Consider the following 18,106-nt stretch of genomic DNA (forward strand, 5'->3'; position numbering starts at 1 on the left):
AGTGTCCTGTGGACTGGTCCCTGCAGACTGGACCTGCCTCTGGGGCCCTTGCAGTCCCTGGCCTGGCTCTGCGTCCTGCCTCCCCGAGGCCACAACCTGACTCACCCGTCGTATGGTTGTACCCTGGCGCTGCACAGCCTCCGACCAGTCTGCCCTACCGGCCCGTTTTCTCTTCCATCCTTGCAGCTCTTCTGTGCAGATGGCGAGTACAACTCCATGGCTGCAGCCTTCTTCAACACCCCAGAGAAGAGCGTGGTCAGCCTTTTCCACGACCCCCCAGGTGTGTGTCTGAGCCCTGTGCCGTCAGCCACTCGTCTCCACGTAGGCCTCGACCCCTGCAGGCTACTCTGTGACCCACTGTCCCTGGGCCTGGGGATCCTCTCCTGGGCAGCTGTGCTGAGGGTGGAAGTCACCACCCTTGCAGTGGCAGACCTGGTGGCACACGGGGCTTGCGGGCCCAGGGGTGGGCTGGTGGCGAGCACCTGGGAGGGGGTGGGTGGCTTCTGGGGCTGTCTCCCTCGGTGACGACGTTCCAGTCTCCCGCGGAGGTTTCTTTCTGGTCGCTGCCAGCACAGGGCCCCCTCCAGCCTGGTGACAGCACTGCCATGCGGCCTCTCCTAACCACACGTTTGTTTGTTTGTTTTTAATATTTTTTAAGTAAGCTGTAGCCCCACCATGGGGGCTCAGTTCAAAAGCTGGAAAGATTGTCCGACTGAGCCAGCCAGGCGGCCCCAGCCACATCCCATTTTTAGTTAAAAAACAAACAAACAAAAAAACTGCAGACTGCTGGTTTTCTGCACACGCCTTCCATGGCTCTGATCTGGGCACCGCGTGGGCAGCAGCCTCACCCCTGTCCACAGCACACAGGCTCACGAGAGCGCCTACTGTATGCACCTGTGAAAGCCGGTGTGTGGCTGTTGTGCGACACACTTCACATTTTCCATTTGGGGGTCTTTTAGGCCAGCTCTCATTACTCTCTGTCACAACAAGGTCGCTGAGAACTCTCTAGTCTTTATGCTCCTGTACACTTGCAACTGGAGTCCACGCAACTCCGCAGGAAGGCTTAGTAACCGTGGGGCGAGGCTGAGCCATTGGGCACAGGAGCGGGGGACTCCTGGATATGTTGGTCTCGGGCTCCGATTGGTATCTTCCAGTGTCTGGAGGTGTCTGCAGTGGCTTGGTGGCTGGCAGCCTCCCTCTCTGACACCCAGGGGTCTGCACACCCTTCCCTCGGTCTCAGGTCAGCGTCCTGCTGGAGGCACCAGGCCCCACCTGCCAGGCGCCATCCTTTGAGGACTATGCTTCTGAGATCTGCGCTGTGGCCCTGGAGAACGGGGCTGCTTCTGGGGGCCAGGGTGCAACCAGGAGGAGTGACAGGGCAGCGGGGAGGGCGGCCCCCTCGCTGTGAGTGCATGTGGCAGGCCCTGGCCAGCCCCCTCTCCCATAGGCTCCTACAACCCCATGACGCTTGGCCTCTTCACCCTGGTCTACTTCTTCCTGGCCTGCTGGACCTACGGGCTGACCGTGTCCGCCGGTGTCTTCATCCCATCCCTGCTCATCGGGGCCGCCTGGGGCCGGCTCTTCGGCATTTCCCTGTCCTATCTCACAGGGGCCGCGGTGAGTGTGGGCTTCCCCGGCACCAGGACCCGGGAGCCAGGGTTCCCAGAACAGGTGCATCTGAGCCCCTGGGCGTGGCTGCTGCTGCTCGACGTGAGCACGGGGTCAGAACGGCCGTCTGTGGACGGAGCAGAGAGCCGTGCATCGGGACTGATGCTCAGAGTTCCCAGGGTGCACAACTGAGGCGCGCGTGTGCGCGGCCTCCAGGCTCTAGGCTTTCATTTTTTTGTATTTTCTTTTCTCATTTGAGTCACCAAAACAAGATTTCTAAAACCATGAGGGCCCGGGGAGGGTCTCCCATCCGCCCTGCTCCCTTTCCCGGGTTCTGGTCGTCCCTTCTGCACGTTTCCTTCCGGGCGTGGCTTTGGGTTTTTTTTTTTCTTTTTTTAATTTTTTGATCTTTTAAAAGATTTTATTTATTCGTGAGACACACACAGAGAGATAGAGAGAGAGAGAGAGAGAGAGAGAGAGACAGGCAGAGACACAGGCAGAGGGAGGAGCAGGCGCCATTCAGGGAGCCTGACATGGGACTCGATCCGGGGTCTCCAGGATCACGCCCTGGGCCAAAGGCAGGCATTAAACCGCTGAGCCACTCACGGATCCCCAGGTTTTTCTTTTTTGGATGAGAGCCAATTCACATACCGTCAGCCTTCTCTCCCCCCAGAAGCGTGTGGTGCGGCAGTTCTTCAGCGCACTCCCGGGGTCGCACCGTTGTCCCCCGTGTCACCACGTGCCTAGTGTCCCGCACAGCGTTCTCCTCTCCCCGAGGACTCTGCCCGCTGGCGGCCACTGCCACCTCCCCCCCTAGCCCCCGCAGCCCCTTAACCACTTTCTGTCTCTAGATCTGCCCATCCAAGGCCTTTCCTTTTTTTTTTCTTTTTTTTTCTTTTTTAAAAATTTTATTTATTCATGAGAGACACACAGAGAGGCAGAGACACAAGGTGAGGGAGAAGCAGGCTCCATGCAGGGAGCCCGATGTGTGGGACTCGATTCCAGGGCCTTTCCTGAATGGCGTCCACACTGCGTGGCCCGTGTGTGGCTTCTCTGGCCGAGCACCGTGCTGTGTGTGCCGGCTTCTCTCTCTGCACCCACCTGTCCCTCTTCCTTCTCCACACATGGCACGCTTCCTCCTGCCGTAGCTGCCAAGCTGTCCAGTGTGTGGATGAACACTGGAGCCTTTGGAGCCTTTTTGGGCAGGGCACCCCTAGGCTGTTTCCAGACTTCTGTCATTCTAGGTGCTGCCACAGGCCATGCTGCCTGCCTGTGTGCGTGAATTGTAGGATTGGCTTCCAGAGCTGGAATTGCTGGGCCCAGGGGCCCCTGGTGGTACCCCACATCTTGGTGGGCTGCTGGCCCTCTGACACCTCCTCTGTCGTCCTCACAGATCTGGGCAGACCCTGGCAAATACGCTCTGATGGGAGCAGCTGCCCAACTAGGTGAGTCCTGGTTACCACTTGGGCGGCGTCCCAAGGTCAGGAGGGGGACGCATTCCCCTCGGGGAAGTGGAGGCCGTGAGTTCACGCCATTGTGGCGTGCAGGGTCACTGTGCCCACTCGGCACAGCCTTCAGGGCTAGACCCCCTGGGTGAACGGGTGGGGGCACAGGCACGCGCAGAGGACTCGGGCAGTGGGGGTGAGGGGGCGCGCAGAGTGGCCCGCAGAGGCTGGAGCCTACACCCAACCTCCCCGGGCAGGTGGGATCGTGAGGATGACCCTCAGCCTGACGGTCATCATGATGGAGGCCACCAGCAACGTGACCTACGGCTTCCCCATCATGCTTGTCCTGATGACTGCTAAGATCGTGGGGGACATCTTCATCGAGGTGTGGCTTGTGGGGAGAGGCCTGCCTGCCCTACCCTTCGCTCCGTGCAGCCCCCACCGTGCCCCTGGCCGGAAGCCTGAGCCTAAGGGCTGGGAGACAGCCACAGAGGCAGAGGGAGGTGGGGCCTACGGAGACGCGGCCCCAGCGGCCTCTGTGTCTCAGCGTCACCCGCCTGCCCCTACACAGGGCCTGTACGACATGCACATCCAGCTGCAGAGTGTGCCCTTCCTGCACTGGGAGGCCCCCGTCACCTCTCACTCACTCACTGCCAGGTATGGCTGGCGGGGAGCAGGGGTGGTGGGACAGCGGACACCCCGGGAGGTTTGGGAGGGTGTGCTTGTTTCTGAACGTCCACACGCTGGCCACCCGGTGCCTGGTCCCTGGGTTTCCTGCATCTGGCGGCTTCATGCGTGTTGAGCTTCAACTTCAGTGTAAAGAGAGTGTTTGGGAAGCTCCCCTGGACCACACGGTCAGTCACAGCAAAGGCGCAGCAGATGCTCTTCCTCAGGGAGGTGATGAGCACACCGGTCACCTGCCTGCGGAGGAGGGAGAAAGTGGGCGTCATCGTGGACATACTCAGCGACACCACGTCCAATCACAATGGGTTCCCGGTGGTGGAATTAGCTGGTGACACACAGGTACCCAGGCCCCCGGACACGGAGGGCCAACCTGCACATGCGCGTGGCTTGGGGTCAGCTCAGGGAGGCTGAGGTGCTGGCCACGTGTATCGGGCGGGGTATGTGGGGAAGTCTACAGGGACGTGGGAACCCCGCGTGTGCACGTGCAGCTCACCTCCACTAGCTGCAAAGGAACCGAGTCGTGTGGCCTGGCAGGGAGCCGACCACTGGTCAGGGGTGCCATGTGCTCGTGTGCAGGCCCCTCACATGCACCGTCACCCAGGGATTCGTGGTGGTGACTTGTGTCGGGAGCGTCCAGGTCGGATGTGCCCATGTCTCACCCGGGCCTCCGGCCACCTCGGGCCTCGCCCTGGTCCCGTCCCGCTGCCCCCCCCCCCCCCCGACCCTGGGGAGTGATGAGCTCGTGACGGTGGACCGCCTGCGGCAGGGCTGGTGCCCAGAGATGGGGACCATGTGTCAAGAGGGAGCCCGGCAGGGTGTCCCAGCAGCAGATGCCAGGCAGCAGGGGTCTCAGGTCAGACCCGGGGCTCCACCCGCAGCCAAGGGTCCGTCTTCCCACAGCCGGCCCGGCTCCAGGGCTTGATCCTGCGCTCCCAGCTGATCGTCCTCCTGAAGCACAAGGTAGCTGCCAGGTGCCTCGGGGTGGCGGGGGACGTAGGCGGTGCGGGGCTGATGCACGGCCACCCGCAGGTGTTTGTGGAGCGCTCCAGCATGGGCCTGGTGCGGCGGCGGCTGAGGCTGAAGGACTTCCGGGACGCCTACCCACGCTTCCCGCCCATCCAGTCCATCCACGTGTCGCAGGACGAGCGGGAGTGCACCATGGACCTGTCTGAGTTCATGAACCCCTCCCCGTACACGGTGCCCCAGGTGCCTGCCCGCGGCCGGAGGGCAGCTTGGACACATCACAATGGGGGGCATGCGGGGAGGGGCTCACCAGCGGACCCGGCTTGGTCGTCCTGCCTCTGCTCTGTCCTTCGGGGCTGGGGGGCAGCCAGCCCAGCCGGCGGCTCCACTGAGGCCCGTCCCCTCTGCAGGACGCGTCCCTGCCACGGGTGTTCAAGCTGTTTCGGGCCCTGGGCCTCAGGCATCTGGTGGTGGTGGACAACTGCAACCAGGCGAGTGGTCGGGGAGGGTGTGCCCTCCCCACTTCGTTTCCTGCCCACGAGAGCCCTTCATTTCCTGACCTGCCTGCCCTGGTCACCGGTAGGGCCTTGCCCTCAGCCGCTGGGGGACCTCCAGGTGCGGGACCCAGAGTAGCCACGTGCCCAGCTCCAGGGCTTTTCCAGACTGTGCTGCCCCCAGGACGCGGGACAGGACTTTCCACAGTGGGAGGAGCTGCCGCCAGCCCCACTGACCTGGCTTTGCTCCCACAGGTGGTTGGACTGGTGACCAGGAAGGATCTAGCCAGGTACCGGCTCGGGAAGGGGGGCCTGGAGGAGCTCTCCCTGGCCCAGACGTGAGGCCCCGGCCCCTCCCTGGGGCCCCCACCTCACTCCCCGGGGCAGCAGGATCCAGCGTCCGCCCCCCTCAGCGCCCGGGACCTGTGTGTGTCTGTGTGTGTGTGAGGCCACGTGCGAGCCGGCCCCCAGGGCGGGGCCCCTTGCTGCCTCTGCGCCATCTGCCCCCCTGTGGGCTGGCCCAGGAGGACCCTACGGCCTGTGCTGCAGCAGCCAGGGCCTCAGTGACATGCAGCTGCTACAGAGGCCTGGAGGTGACACACGGCGAGGCCCTCCAGAGTCTTGGCCAGAGAGAGACTTGAGGACCATATGTGACCTGAACATCCCCATCACCCTGAGCTCTTGGGGGCCACAGTGCAGACCTAGCAGCTGTGGGTGGCGTGCATGGCACTGAGAGACTGGCTCTCCTGAGCACATGGGGGCTCCCCCTGGCCTCTGAGGACCCCTGGCCCAGGCCACCTTCCGTGGCAGCTCTGGTTCTGGTCCTGGGGCAGGCGGGCTCTGGGATGGGCTGGTGAGCCTGAGCAGTGATACTGTTCCCCTCCCTGGCCAGGTGGGGCTGGATCTGGTGTCCTGTGTCCCCAGGGCCCCAGGGGACCTTTTCTGGAGGTGATTCCTGGCCAACTCAGACAAGGCTACTTGGGTGCTATTATGGCAGCCCGGGGGTCGGGGGCAGTTCACCTTGGTTTGGGCCTCTTTCAAGGGAGGGGGGCCACAAGCCTTCCCTTCTTGGCAGGAGCCCTCTGGGGGATGCAGGGAAATGAGCATGGCGGGGCTCTGGAAGAAAGAAATAAAGGAATCATACCCTGATGGCCAGCGCCGGCTCCCTGGTTCCTGCCCAGCACTGGCCACGGGCCAGCAGTCAGGGGTTTGCAGGGCCACCGAGCAGGGGGCATCTGGGACAGGGCTGCCTTGACCCCACTGGACGGAGACAAAGGCAAGAGGCCCAGAGACCCATGCGAGGAAGCAGTTGTGGCCGACGCACGCCTGTGGGACATGCTGGCACTGGTCCCTGGGCAGCTGTAGGGCTGGCAGGGACAGGGTCCTCCCCGGGGCCCTCGGTCTGGACACCGCTCTGGGCTGTGAGAAGTGTGATGTGGCCACGGGCCGGGCCCTGTCATGGCGGCTCCGGGAGGGCCCCCGGACGAGGTCCTGGGAAGCCCCAGTGAGCCCCCCAGCAGGCAGGCCTGGATGGCCAGGCACGGGGGGCATGGGTCCACACTGGCCTGACACACACCGGGAAGCACCGGGCTGGCTTCCAAGACCTGGTGCCGGAGAGCGGGATGTCACGGCTTGTATCGATCACGCGTTGAACCAGCCTCGTGTTCCCCAGTTGGGTCAAATAAAACACTATGGAAACTCGCGCCCGCCTCTGTTTGCTCTCTTACTGTGGCCACAAGGCCCCTGGAGGCCCCGCGCAGCCTGGCTTGCGGCCTGCACCCCTCTCCTGCTCCGTTCCGGCACACCCTGGCTGCCATCCCCCCCATTTCCTGCGGGCCCCTCCCGCCCGGGCCGCTCAGTGGCGCCCCCTCAGACCTTTCCAGAAACGGGCAGTTGGGAAGACCTTGCAAGGCCAGGAGTGTCGAGGGCCCAGGTTCCACTGGCAGTTGGGCCCTAAAGTCAGAAGGTTCTGGTGAGGAAACGCTGGTTCCAGAAGAGCCGCTGCCGCCCGGCTGCCCTGCCCGCCTCGCTGTTGTCTAGAGGAGAGCTGTGAGGGCAGGTGCTCCCTCTTCACCCCCCCATGTGCTCCCCGAGGCCTGGAGCCTCCCAGCCGCCCTGGTGTCCAGCTCTGGGCAGCCCAGGGATCCAGGTCCAGGGCCTCTGGGCAGTGGCTGATGCAGTGTAGGTGAGCCTGGGCCACAGAGGTGGGGCCGGTAGGACAGTGTAGGGAGGAGCCTGCACAGGGGTGTGGGCCGTGGGGCGTCCTTGGTGCCCAGGGGCCTCCTCGGGCTGGGCAGGCAGGACGCTGTCCTGCTACTGCGTGTGGGTGCTGCGTGTCCTCAGGCCGGGGCCGGGGCCGGGGCCTCTGAGCTGCATTCCCTGGGGTCGGGCAGCCGGAGCCGAGTCCTCCGGGGACCAGGCTTTGTGACTCCGCTGGACGGGCCAGGGTGAGCCCGGTGCACACGCTCAGTCACCGCAGTGATTGGGGTCCCTGTGCCCTAAGCTCCACCGGGAGCCAGCCCCCTCTAGCAGCCCGGAGGCACCTTCCTGCGGAGCTGGCTGCTAGCAACCCCTCGTCGGGGGCTTCACCCCTTTCCCAAACGAGCACTGTCACCCTGGGGGACCCGGGGCTCCCCCCGGAGGAAGGACTGGCCAGCCCCGAGCTCCTGAGCCTGGAGGAGAACTCCGAGAACTATGAGTCCAGCCACCTGGCATCTGCCACCTCCGTCCCGGAGCGGGACTCGCCTGGGCACTGGAGGCAGCTGGAGCAGTGGTGAGCCTGAGCGGGGGGTGGGGGTGGGGGAGCCGCACCACCCCCCGACCCCCCCCACCCCCCAGCACGCGAGCCCGATGCGGCCTGCTCCTCACCCCGGCAGGGTGGCCGACCTGCAGGCAGAGGTGGCATCCCTGCGGGGACACAAGGACCGCTGCGAGCGAGCCATGCTGAGCCTGCTCCGGGAGATGCTCCAGCTTCGGGCCTGCGGGCAGCTGCAGGACGCAGAGCTCAAGAGGCTGCAGCAGGACGTGCGGCAGGCGGTCCAGGCACCCGACAAGGAAGTCCTAGAGGTGAGCTGGCACCGTGCGTGCCCGGGCTCCCCGGCTCCCGGCCCGGGGCTGGTCTGTGCTGGCCGGGCTGTGAGTCTCCGCCCCACTGCCTTCCTCACAGTGCCCTGGTGCCCAGAACCAGAACCACATGCAGACCCTGGACAAGAGGTACCTCCCCCCGCCACCAGTGGCGCAGGCCTTAGTGGGGGTCGCGGGCCTCGGGAAAGCAGTGGCCGCGTGGGACCGCAGGGCACCAGCCTGCCCCCTGCTAGCGCTCTCACTCAAGAGTGCAGCTGGGGCCCCGCTCGGAACAGTGTGGGTGTGGACCACGGCGGGAGCCGCCAGCAGCGCCCCTGGGCACCTGAGCCCCGAGGGCAGCCCCAGGGCAGGCCCCAGGCGGCAGCGGCTCTTGTGTGCCAGGCTGGTGGAGGTCCGGGAGGCGCTGACTCAGATCAGGAGGAAGCAGGTGCTCCAGGACTCTGAGCGGAAGGACGCGGAGCAGGAGGCCAGCCTCAGGTGGGTGCCGCCCGCCTCCCTCGGCGGGGGAGCTGGCTCTGGGCCCTGCGTGTGTGCTCGGCGGGTGGGAGTCCGCGGGGAAGGCGTCCCCTCACCCTTGGCACTGGGCGGCTGGTGGACAGGGTGGAGGGCTCAGACCCCCCTGCCGTGGACACTGTGGGGAAGAGGCTGCAGCCCAGGGTCCCCACTCCCATCTGCTCCCACCTCCCTGTGGGGGCCTCCTGCCTAGCTGGCCTGTGGGTGGGCCCGGGCCTGGGAAGGACTCCAGTGGCTGACATCCCCGCCACCCTCCCTGCTGCTCCCCAGCCGGGCCCCCTGGCCGGCTGCGCTGCTGTGACCTGCCACCGTTGTCCTAGGTGGGCCGAGCTGGCTGGGAAGCTGGAGCAAGAGGAGCAGTTGCGGGAAGCGGCCTGCAGCGCCCTGCAGAAGAGCCAGGATGAGGCGAGCAGGAGGGTGGACCGTGAGGTGGCCAGGATGCAGGTACCAGGGGGGCCGGCAGGGCTCTGGCATCTGGGCAGCCAGGCCAGCGAGCGCCCCCGCCCCGCCCACGGCATGGGACCCGGGGGTGACCCCTAGGTCCTGTGCGGTCCAGCACAAGGCCCCCAGCCACGAGTGGCCCCGTCTGGAAATCAGCTGAGGTTTGAGGCCTCTCAGTCACAGAAGCCACACCTCAGGCACCCAGCGGCCGCGCCGACTGGGGCAGCACCAAGACGGAGCTCGTCTTTTATCCTGGGAGCTCCCCCATTGGCAGCATCTCCGCCACTGGTCCTTGTCCCCGTCCTGTGACCAGCACCCAGATCAGGAAATAGAACAGCGTAGCCCTGAAGCCCCTTCGTCAGTCACTCTGGGGGCTGGCCCTGCCCCTGGGCCGCTGCAGGTTCCCCTCCTGCATGAGACCCCGGCAGGCAGGGCAGGGGACAGGAGGCAGCCTCCAGACGCAGCCCCCACAACTCTGCAAACAGAGGCCAGGGATCGCGGTACGCACACGGAGGGCGGGGGCGCCGGCCGTGCTCCCCAGCTGCTGCCCACATAGCTTGGCTGCCCAGCTCCCATGGCCTCCCCCTTCCTGGTGCCCGTCAGGAAGCTCATGCTCTGGCTCCCTTGAGGTATTGCCCACCGCCACGGCCTGGAGCTCCAGGAGGCGCTGGGCCTGGGGATTCCTGGCACACCAGGATGCACGTGGAGAGCTTGCCTATTCCCCATGTGCCCTCCAGGCCCAGGTCAGCAAACGGTGACCATCACCTGTTTTCATAAAGTTTTATCGGCACGTGGCCACACCCACTCACGTCCACTCCTCTGCTTTGGCAGCGTAAGCACAGAGCCCAGGAACTGTGACACAGACCCCGCGTCCCATGAACTTAAAACATCTGCCCTGGGCTCATCACAGAGACGGCTTGCCGCCCCCCTGCTTCCTGCAGACCAGCCTGCATGGGGTGCCAGGCTGGTGGGGCCTCTGGGTGCCCCTGCCCTGCGGCCATGTGAGCGGGTCCGCCGGCCTTCACTCCTCATCTCCAGCACACTCGGACCCTTGATGCAGCTGGAAGGGGGCAGGCGGGGAGGAGAGAGGGGCCCGTTCTGGTCCTGGAGCACGAGGGCGTGGTGTGTGCGTGTGCATGCCCTCATATTCACTCAGCTTCCCCGACTGAGGCTCCCGGCTCAGGCTGCTGTGACCCCCTCCCTGGGTGGCATCTGGCGGTCCGTGTGAGCACCAGGTGTATCCGGGCCCCACATGACCTTGGCCTGGCCCTCTGGGGGGACGTGTGGCCCTGGCCTTGCCTGCTTTCCACCCTGGGGAGGGTGTGGTGGGCCCAGCTCTGCTCGGCTCGGGGGCTGCGGGGGACACAGTGCCCAGGGCCCTCCATGACGGACGTGGTTGGGCAAGAAAACAAGTCCCGGATGACACGGGGGCTGGGGGCGGGCCAGCAGGGGACAGATGAGGACAGTCAGACCACATGGTGACCATGCTGACCTCCCACAGGCCCAGGTGACCAAGCTCGGTGAGGAGATGAGCCTCCGCTTCCTGAAAAGGGAGGCCAAGCTGTGCAGCTTCCTGCAGAAGAGCTTCCTGGCTCTGGAGAAGGTGGGGGCCCGTGGGTCTGCGGCTGGACTGTGCCCCCCACGCCCCTGCTCACCACGCGGGGCCCGTCTCCCCACAGAGAATGAAGGCCTCAGAGAGCACCCGGCTAAAGGCCGAGAGCAGCCTGCGGGGGGAGCTGGACAGCAGGTGTCAGAGGCTTCAGGACCTGGCGGAGGAGCGTGCGCAGGCCCTGCAGGGGCAGCAGGAGGTGGGCAGCTCGGGGCCCTGCAGGGGCAGCGGGAGGCCTCCAGGGAACGGCTGGGGGCCCCGGGGGCTCAGGGCCACCCCTGCCCAGCAGCAGGAAGAGTGCCGCCTGCTGGAACAGTGCCGGGACCTGGACCAGGCCGTGATCCAGCTGACCAACTTCGTGCACCAGAACCAGGTGTCACTGAACCGCATCCTGCTGGCCAAGCAGGAGGCCTGGTGCGTGTCTGAGGCCCCTTTCTCCCCTGAGCCCGGCCTCCTCGCCCAGTCTCGGGGCAGCACGGCCCCTGGGGGGCCTCCTGTTCCCCCGCGGGGGAGCCTGCACGACCCTCTGCTCCCTGGGGTCCCCTGGACGGTCTGGAGCCAGCTGTCAGGCCCCATCCTTGGCCCCGCCTGCGAGGGGACAGCCTCAGCTGAGGGACAGTCCATCTCAAAACCGACCCGCAGGGACAGCAAGGGGCAGGCGGAGGAGAGCCGGGCCGGGGAGCTGGCTGCCTATGTACAGGAGAGCCTGGCGGCCATGCAGCTGGCTGGCGAGCTGGCCCAGCGGGAGGCCCACGGCGCGCTGCAGCTGGTGAGGGTGTGGGGCCGGGTCAGTCTCCCCGCGGGGTGCCCCCTCCCCAGGCGGCCACACTCAGCCCATCCCCACCTCCCCTGCAGCTCCGAGAAAAGAGCCAGGCCCTGGAGGAGTCGCTGGCTGAGCTGGGGAAGCAGGTGAAGGACTTGAGTGACCACTTCGTGGCCCTGAGCTGGAGGCTGGACCTGCAGGAACAGATGCTTAGGCTGCGGCTGAGTGAGGTGCACACGGAGCCGGGGGGGTGGTGGTGGGGGGTGGCCGGCAAGGTGGCCCTGCCCTCGGGCTCTTCCCCCTCCTTGCTACCGTGTCATTGACCCGGAGTCCCCGCGCCTGAGCATCCACCCTTGAAGCGTGGGGCTCCGTGGCTCCGCGTGAGCTCAGGCTGCACCACTGCCCGCCATGTCCCTTGCCCATCTCTGGTGTCGCACGGGAAGCCCCATGTGGCCTGTGGGCACAGCCCACCCCGCGGCCCCTGCTGCCTGCTGCTCTGCCTCCTGCTTCTGTGGATTTGCCTATTCTGGATGTTTCCTACAAGGGTTTCCAGACAGTGTGCAACCAGTTTGTCTATTCGTCAGCTGACGGACTCTGGGTCGTCACCTTGCTGGGCAACGCAGGACGTGCTGCTGCGCACGCGTGTCCACTGTGACCTTGGGGCGGGTGCCCCCGGCCTCCCCGAGGCCCCTCTCCTGCGGCCACGGGCAGGCTGGCGGTCCCAGTCGCTGCTGACTCTGGGTGGCGGGGGCCAAGCCAGGCCTCACGGATGTGGTTCTGCTCAGCCTGGTGGCGCTGCCCGGAGCAGCCAGGTCCCCAGAGAGCAGCTGGCCGTGCCGCCCCAGCATCCTGCCCGGACCGTGTGGAGCGCTCGGCTGCACAGGTTCCACCCTGCTGGGTCCAATTCTGGCTCCAGGAGGCCCCATCCACCTGTCGGCCCCCCTCCGGCCCCCAGCTTCGGTCCTCACTGGGGTCTGTGTTCCAGGCCAAGAGGGAGTGGGAAGGCTTGGAGCAGAAATCCCTGGAAGGCCTGGTCCAGTGTCGGAAGGAGGTCGAGGCGCATCTGAGGGAGGTGTGGGAGCGAGTGGACAGCCTGCCCCGGCAGGTGGGTGAGGGCCAGGGCCGCGGACCCTCAGCCCTGCTCCGCCCCCGGGCCACCCGCCCACCCTGCGTCTGTTGCAGATAGAGGCCGTCTCCGACAAGTGTGTCCTGCGCAAGAGTGACTCAGACCTCAGGATCTCGGCTGAGGGCAAAGCCAGGTGAGGCCCCAGCTCGTGGCCCTGGCCTGCAGGGCTGCAGCAAGCTCTGCTGGGCTCACGGCCTGCTGCACCCCAGCCCTGGGAACCCCCACCAGGTACAGCCCACACAGACCCCTGAGCTTTGCGCTCTGTCCCCCGCTGGGGACCGCCAGGTCCCCCTGCAGAGGAGGCCACACTGAGCCTGCACCCCTGCAGTCCTGCCCTCCTCCCCACCGGCCGCACCCACGCAGAGCCTCCTCTTCCCACAGAGAGTTTGATTTCGAGGCCATGCGGCAGGAGCTGGCTGCGGTGCTCTCATCTGTGCAGCTGCTCAAGGAGGGAAACCCTGGGCGGAAGATCGCCGAGATCCAGGGCCAGCTGGCCACGGTACCCCTGGAGCCCCTGTGCCTGTCACCCCCAGCACTGGGGTTCCTGGGGGCCCCAGACACCCGAGGTCGAGGGGCTCACAGAGCCGGCATGAAGTGGGGGCACCTGCCTGGCCTGCGGCCCCGAGTGCTGGGGGTGGGCAGTCACAGGACAGGAGCCGGCCTGAGTGCTGGCCAGGCCCCTGGTCCCCACCGGGGGGCCAGGGCCACGTGTTAGAGGCCGGCTTCTGCCCCCAGTGACTGGGCGGGGGCCACTGACCGGCGGGCAGACTCGCTGCATCCGGGCCAACACACAGCGGCTGCCTTTAGTTTCAGAACCAAATAATGAAACTGGAGACCAGCATCCAGGACAACAGAACCATCCAGAACCTCAAGTTTAATACAGAAACCAGGCTGGTGAGAGGAGCCCTGTGCCCACCCCACCCCGAGGCCCCAGGGGGCTCCCGGCCCCTCACCCCTGCCGGCCCGGCACCCACTTCTGGGCTTCCCCACATCCCTGTGTCTGCACGTCTGGCCCCAGCAGGGTCTCCTGCTAGATAAGAGCCTGGTTTTCCGGAGAGAGAAATCTTGCTGGCCACCCCGTCCTGCCCCGTCCTGTCCTGCCCTGTCCCGTCCCATCCTGTCCCATCCGGCCAGATTCCTGCATTCCTGCACGGGCCGCTCCTCATGTGCCCTTGTCTGCAGTGCATGGAGGAGATGGCCAGCCTGCGGGAGAGTGTCCTGCGCCTGCAGAGTGATGAGGGCCCGTGGGCCCTGACGCTGGGCAGCAGGAGGGTCCTTGTGTCCCTGGGGAGGCAGCAGTTCTTCATCAAGGACTCGGCCCTGGGAGAGGCGGTCTCCGTGAACCGCTGGGGCATGTATCAGACCGTGAGGTGGGCAGGGGTGCAGTGGGCAGCCACCTTCCGGGGACCCCTCTGGGCCTGGGGCGGGGCTGGGGAGGCCCCCAGGCCGGTGGGCCTGAGCTGCGTCTCCGGGCAGGTGGCTTCAGTGGAAGGCGGTCCTCATGAGCCTGGTGGCCCCGCGGAGGCCGAGCACGTTCTCGAAGAAGCCCTTCGGCTGGGGGCCTGCCCGCCGGCTCACAGCCTTGCCCCTTTCTCAGAAATAAATGTGTCAGCTCTTGTACCTGTCAGAGTGCCGAGCTCGCACCCAGGGCTCAGGGGCACACGCCCAGCATCCCGCAGCTCCCGCCTGCCCGGGCCCCGCCCAGCCACAGGTCGTCCTGCCCAGGCCTTGGTGTCCCGGGGCCCCACCTGCTCTGTGCAGCCCCCTGGAGGGTCAGCAGGCACAGGCTCGGGGTCCCTCGGCCCCTGGCCCTGGGCCGCCAAGTGTGCCCTTCACACCTACACGGTGGCCAGCAGAGGAAGTGGCTCTTCCTGCCCTAATCTAGGGAGCAAACAGCGTGTTTACTCACACACTCAGGCAGCACCCCTGTTCCTGCCTCCAAGAAAAGCCTTGCTCATCCCACAGGAGCTGGCCTTGCCACCTGCCGCGGGGCCTGGAGGAGGGGCCGCCCTAGGACCAGCCAGGGGGGCAGGCAGTGGGGAGAGCTTTGCTGCCCACCTGGGACCTCAGGGCTGCTCTGGGGGGCACATGGGCCTTGCACAGAGCAGGCAGTGTGTAGACCCCCTGAGCCCACAGCCTTTGGGGTGCGGGGCTCCTGCCCGGTCCTCCCCTCCTGGGGGCAGAACTCCGAGGGCTAAGGGCCGGGGTGCCTGGGACTGCAGCTCCTGCCCCTTCCCTGCCCAGGTGGCCTGTGGTGGTGGCAGCTCCAGGCCCCGGACGGCCCAGGAGGCCCCCTACCTGAGCTGACTTGTCCTCAGGTAGGCCAGCGTGGTCGCAAGGCCCCTGTGGCTCCAGAGAGAGCAGTGACAGTCCGCACACCTTAGGGAAGGAGACGTGTGCCGCCCCCACCTGCCCCACGGAGCCTGGCCCGCTCGCTAGGCCTCGGCCAGCTGCGCGCCGTCCAGGGCTGGGGCCCCTCCCCCGGGCAGCTCAGGGCCCGTCTCCACTGCCCAGCTGGCCAGCAGGTCGCTGAAGTCAGGGGTGCCGGGGCGGAGTAGGCCCAGGGGGCTGGGGGCCGGCTCCTCCCAGAAGGACAGAGGCAGCTTCCTCTGGGTCATGGGGACAATGTGGCCGTATTTGCGCTCCAGCCTGAGCCACCGGCCGGGCGCCCCGGGCCCCGGGTACTGCCGCAGCCCGTAGTCGAAGAGCTCGGCCAGGGGCCCCAGCCCACGCGTGCACCCCTCGGGACCCCTGGGGGACAGGACCCCGGGCTCCGCGGCCTCATCGCCGTCTGGGGGCCCCCCGGGGGCCAGGCGTGCCGCGTCAGCACCCTGGGGGTCCCGGGCCGAGCTGTCGTCCGCATAGATGTCGCAGGCGTCCGGGTCCTGCTCCCTGTCCTTGCGGCCGAAGTACCGCTGGATGTCGCCACTGATGAGCTCAGAGAAGCGCAGCAGCTGCAGGGGCGTCTCGGGGCTGCTGGGCCCTGGAGGGGCTGCTTCGGGGGCCCACCCCGAGGCCTGGAGCGCCGGGCTGTGGCCCCCCAGCCCCTCAGCCTGCGGCTGCTCCTCGTCCTCCTCCTCGTCCTCCTCCTCCTCGTCCTCGTCCTCGTCCTCAGAAGGGCCCTGGGGCTCCGGGTCTGGGGGCAGGAAGGGCCGGCGGGTGGACAGGGGCAGCTGGAAGTCACAGAGAGGCCGGATCACGCCCGCGGCCATCTCCTTAGCCTGAGCTCCGGGGACAGCAGGTGTGGCTGCGGAGGAGGCAGAGGGGGGCAGGTTAGCCGTCGCTCCCCCCTGCGCTTGGACGGCGCCGTGTTCAGAAGCCCCGGGGTTCAGGTTTGGAGAGATGTTGGGGGCCGAGCGCCGCAGGGGTGCAGGGACGGTTCTGCATCCAGGGGCCTGCCCCCTGAGGTGGCCCCTGGGAGCCGAGCCTGGCTGCCTAGACCAGGGCACTAGGTCCAGGGCCCAGAGCCTTGGTGGCCTTGGAGGCCTCGGGGGTCGGGGACAGGCTCAGGGCCGCGGGGCATAGTGAAGGCAGTGCCGGCCCCAGGCTTCCTGCCCTCCCTGCCCAGGCGGGTGAAAGAGACCCGGGACCCCGGGGTTTGGGGGGGGATGGGATGCAGGGAAGGTGTGTGGGTCTGCGGCTCAGCCAGGGCGAGGTGGGCAGGGTGGCACTTGGGGGAGGTGACCGTGGCTCCTGGGGATGAGTGCCGGGGCAGCTCGCAGCCGGGATGCCCCCATTGCCCCCTGGCAGGAAGAGAAGAAAGGGAGGGCGCTGAGGAGAGGGAGAGGGGGCTCCCAGCTTGTCAGAACCCCCACCCCAGGGAGGCTGGGCGAGTCCTGGCGTTGCTCAGAGTCAGGCGACCTGGGGAGGGCAGGGCCCCCTCCCACCGTCTCCCTGTGGGGGAGGGGGGCGTACCCCAGCCTCTGGCTCCCTCCCTCCCCAGCCCCGCCCCTTCCCTTATGCGCACCCCCAGCTCCACGGGCGGCCGTCCTGGGGGGGTCCGCACAGCCCACCTGGCCAGGAGGCCCCGGCTTTCCCGGGAGGGGTGGGGGGGGCGCGGACCCCTGTGGCCAGTGCCAGCACCCTCCTGGCCACCGCCCAGGCCGGCTCCTACCTGCTGAGGCCTGCAGCTCCTGCGGGGCAGGCCCACCTCCACCTGGGCCCAAGCATTTATAGCCGGGCTCTGGGACCTGCCGGGCTGGCAAATATTTGGTGACGGCATTGTCATCGCAGACTGGGCAAATAGAGCCCGTTTGCTTTAGCGCCCAGCAACCAGGGCCCTGCGGGGGGAGCCCCAACCTGCCCGGGGACCGTGGAGTGTCTGCTGCAGGTCCAGCTGGCTCACACCCGGGGCCGAGGACCCTTATCTCAGCCGCTGATGGGGACCCAGACCAAGCCTTGTCAAATAGGCGGAAAATTAAATTTCATGCTATTTTAACTTCTGGAGTAGCCTTCTCTAGAGGACATCCTGCTTCCGTGGTTCTCTGGGTAAACGGTGCTCCATTCTGGCCTGGGAAGGGAGGCCTCCCCCAAGGGCCCTCCCAGCACCGGGTCCCCCCAGGTGCTGCGGCCCGCCCCGCCCCAGGCATGGCTGTAAGGAAGACCCTGCACCACTGACCCCCCCCGCATCCAGCCTCCTGTCGCTCTCCCCATCCAGAGCTGCGGGGGTGTTGCAGCCTCTGCTCCCCCACACAGGCTTCACCCCCGAGGTCCAAGCTGGCCCCCAGTCTCCTTCCCTGGGCCTTGCGGCCCGCACCGCTGCACCCCCTCCTGCCGCTCACCGCCTTTTGTGGGACCCCGGGGGCCTGGTCCGGGCAGGGAGTGGGGCTGCAGCTTGGTCACTGCAGCCTCCGCCTGTGTCGGCGCACGGCCATCGCCCGCGTGAGTCTGGGCCCACCCGGGTCATCTCAGCAGCAAAGTCCCTATGTAACGTTCCATTCCGAGGTTCAGGTGGACATAAGTCTGGGGGGACAGCCCTTCACCGGATGTGGCCTCTGCGAGGTGCCTCGCACCCCCCTAGCAGCCCGCCCGGCGCCTGAGTCCCAGCCTCTGAGGCTCAAGTGGTGGCTGCTGGAGGGCTGCCCGGGATCCGTGGCCAGGACGGCAGCCCCCCACCCCTGGCATGCCCCGGTGCCCCATTTCCCCTCCAGCGACGGCCTCCCCCTTCCAGGGCTGCCCCCCCAGCCCTGCCTGGGCCCTTCAGACAGGAGACAGCTTCCCTCCCACCTGGTGACACCCTGATACACACGGGGTGCTTGGAGGGCCCAGTGTAGGAGCTCAGAGTTGGGACGCCCAGCTTTGGGGACGTGACAGGGAAGAGGAGCATCTACCCCCAGGCAAGGGACCCACCTGGGCCAGACTAGTGACTTGCCGCGG

The 18,106-nt window shown here is 66.8% G+C and overlaps 3 protein-coding genes across 6 annotated transcripts in view; 2 read left to right on the forward strand and 1 right to left on the reverse strand.

Moving 5' to 3' along the window:
• The window catches only part of CLCN7 (chloride voltage-gated channel 7), a 25,595-nt gene extending 18,699 nt beyond the window's left edge, over positions 1-6,896 (forward strand). For 2 of the 3 annotated variants that reach the window (XM_049111533.1, XM_025417055.3), the window contains 10 exons: positions 187-280; positions 1,448-1,617; positions 3,002-3,053; positions 3,311-3,438; positions 3,625-3,710; positions 3,947-4,076; positions 4,638-4,697; positions 4,767-4,943; positions 5,111-5,191; positions 5,450-6,896. In XM_049111533.1, the coding sequence (XP_048967490.1) occupies positions 187-280; positions 1,448-1,617; positions 3,002-3,053; positions 3,311-3,438; positions 3,625-3,710; positions 3,947-4,076; positions 4,638-4,697; positions 4,767-4,943; positions 5,111-5,191; positions 5,450-5,536 (1,065 nt within the window). In that variant the 3' untranslated portion in view covers positions 5,537-6,896. Of the gene's footprint in view, positions 1-186; positions 281-1,447; positions 1,618-3,001; positions 3,054-3,310; positions 3,439-3,624; positions 3,711-3,946; positions 4,077-4,615; positions 4,698-4,766; positions 4,944-5,110; positions 5,192-5,449 lie in introns of those variants that run through there. The other variant, XM_049111534.1, reaches the window with a different exon arrangement.
• On the forward strand, positions 6,653-14,350 carry CCDC154 (coiled-coil domain containing 154). The gene is made up of 17 exons (XM_049111817.1): positions 6,653-6,698; positions 7,565-7,967; positions 8,071-8,260; positions 8,361-8,407; positions 8,660-8,755; positions 9,112-9,235; positions 10,734-10,835; positions 10,912-11,040; positions 11,128-11,255; positions 11,484-11,610; positions 11,697-11,834; positions 12,590-12,709; positions 12,787-12,863; positions 13,112-13,229; positions 13,538-13,624; positions 13,913-14,100; positions 14,207-14,350. The coding sequence occupies exons 1-17, from the start codon at positions 6,653-6,655 to the stop codon at positions 14,331-14,333; spliced, it is 2,247 nt and encodes a 748-aa protein (XP_048967774.1). The 3' UTR covers positions 14,334-14,350.
• On the reverse strand, positions 13,572-17,147 carry PERCC1 (proline and glutamate rich with coiled coil 1). 2 transcript variants are annotated; one of them, XM_035717418.2, is made up of 2 exons: positions 16,845-17,147; positions 13,572-15,977 (listed from the first exon to the last, which is right to left on the reverse strand). In XM_035717418.2, exon 2 carries the CDS (start codon positions 15,940-15,942, stop codon positions 15,166-15,168), a length of 777 nt encoding a protein of 258 aa, XP_035573311.1. In that variant the 5' UTR covers positions 15,943-15,977; positions 16,845-17,147; the 3' UTR covers positions 13,572-15,165. The 2 variants fall into 2 exon arrangements, with proteins under 2 accessions (XP_035573311.1, XP_048967492.1); XM_049111535.1 differs by having other exon boundaries at positions 13,572-16,473; positions 16,845-16,916.
• Between the last annotated feature and the right edge of the window lie 959 nt (positions 17,148-18,106).

Source organism: Canis lupus, chromosome 6, assembly GCF_003254725.2.
Source record: "Canis lupus dingo isolate Sandy chromosome 6, ASM325472v2, whole genome shotgun sequence".
NCBI lineage: Eukaryota > Metazoa > Chordata > Mammalia > Carnivora > Canidae > Canis > Canis lupus.

What these genes read in the sequence shown, in the direction of transcription:
- CCDC154 (XM_049111817.1), top strand. Translation starts at nt 6,653, where the DNA reads ATGGCGGCTCCGGGAGGGCCCCCGGACGAGGTCCTGGGAAGCCCCA. An exon ending in TTAATACAGAAACCAGGCTG is followed by an intron (nt 13,625 to 13,912) that starts GTGAGAGGAGCC and finishes CCTTGTCTGCAG; the next exon opens with TGCATGGAGGAGATGGCCAG. An exon ending in GGCATGTATCAGACCGTGAG is followed by an intron (nt 14,101 to 14,206) that starts GTGGGCAGGGGT and finishes GTCTCCGGGCAG; the next exon opens with GTGGCTTCAGTGGAAGGCGG.
- PERCC1 (XM_035717418.2), bottom strand. Translation starts at nt 15,942, where the DNA reads ATGGCCGCGGGCGTGATCCGGCCTCTCTGTGACTTCCAGCTGCCCCTG.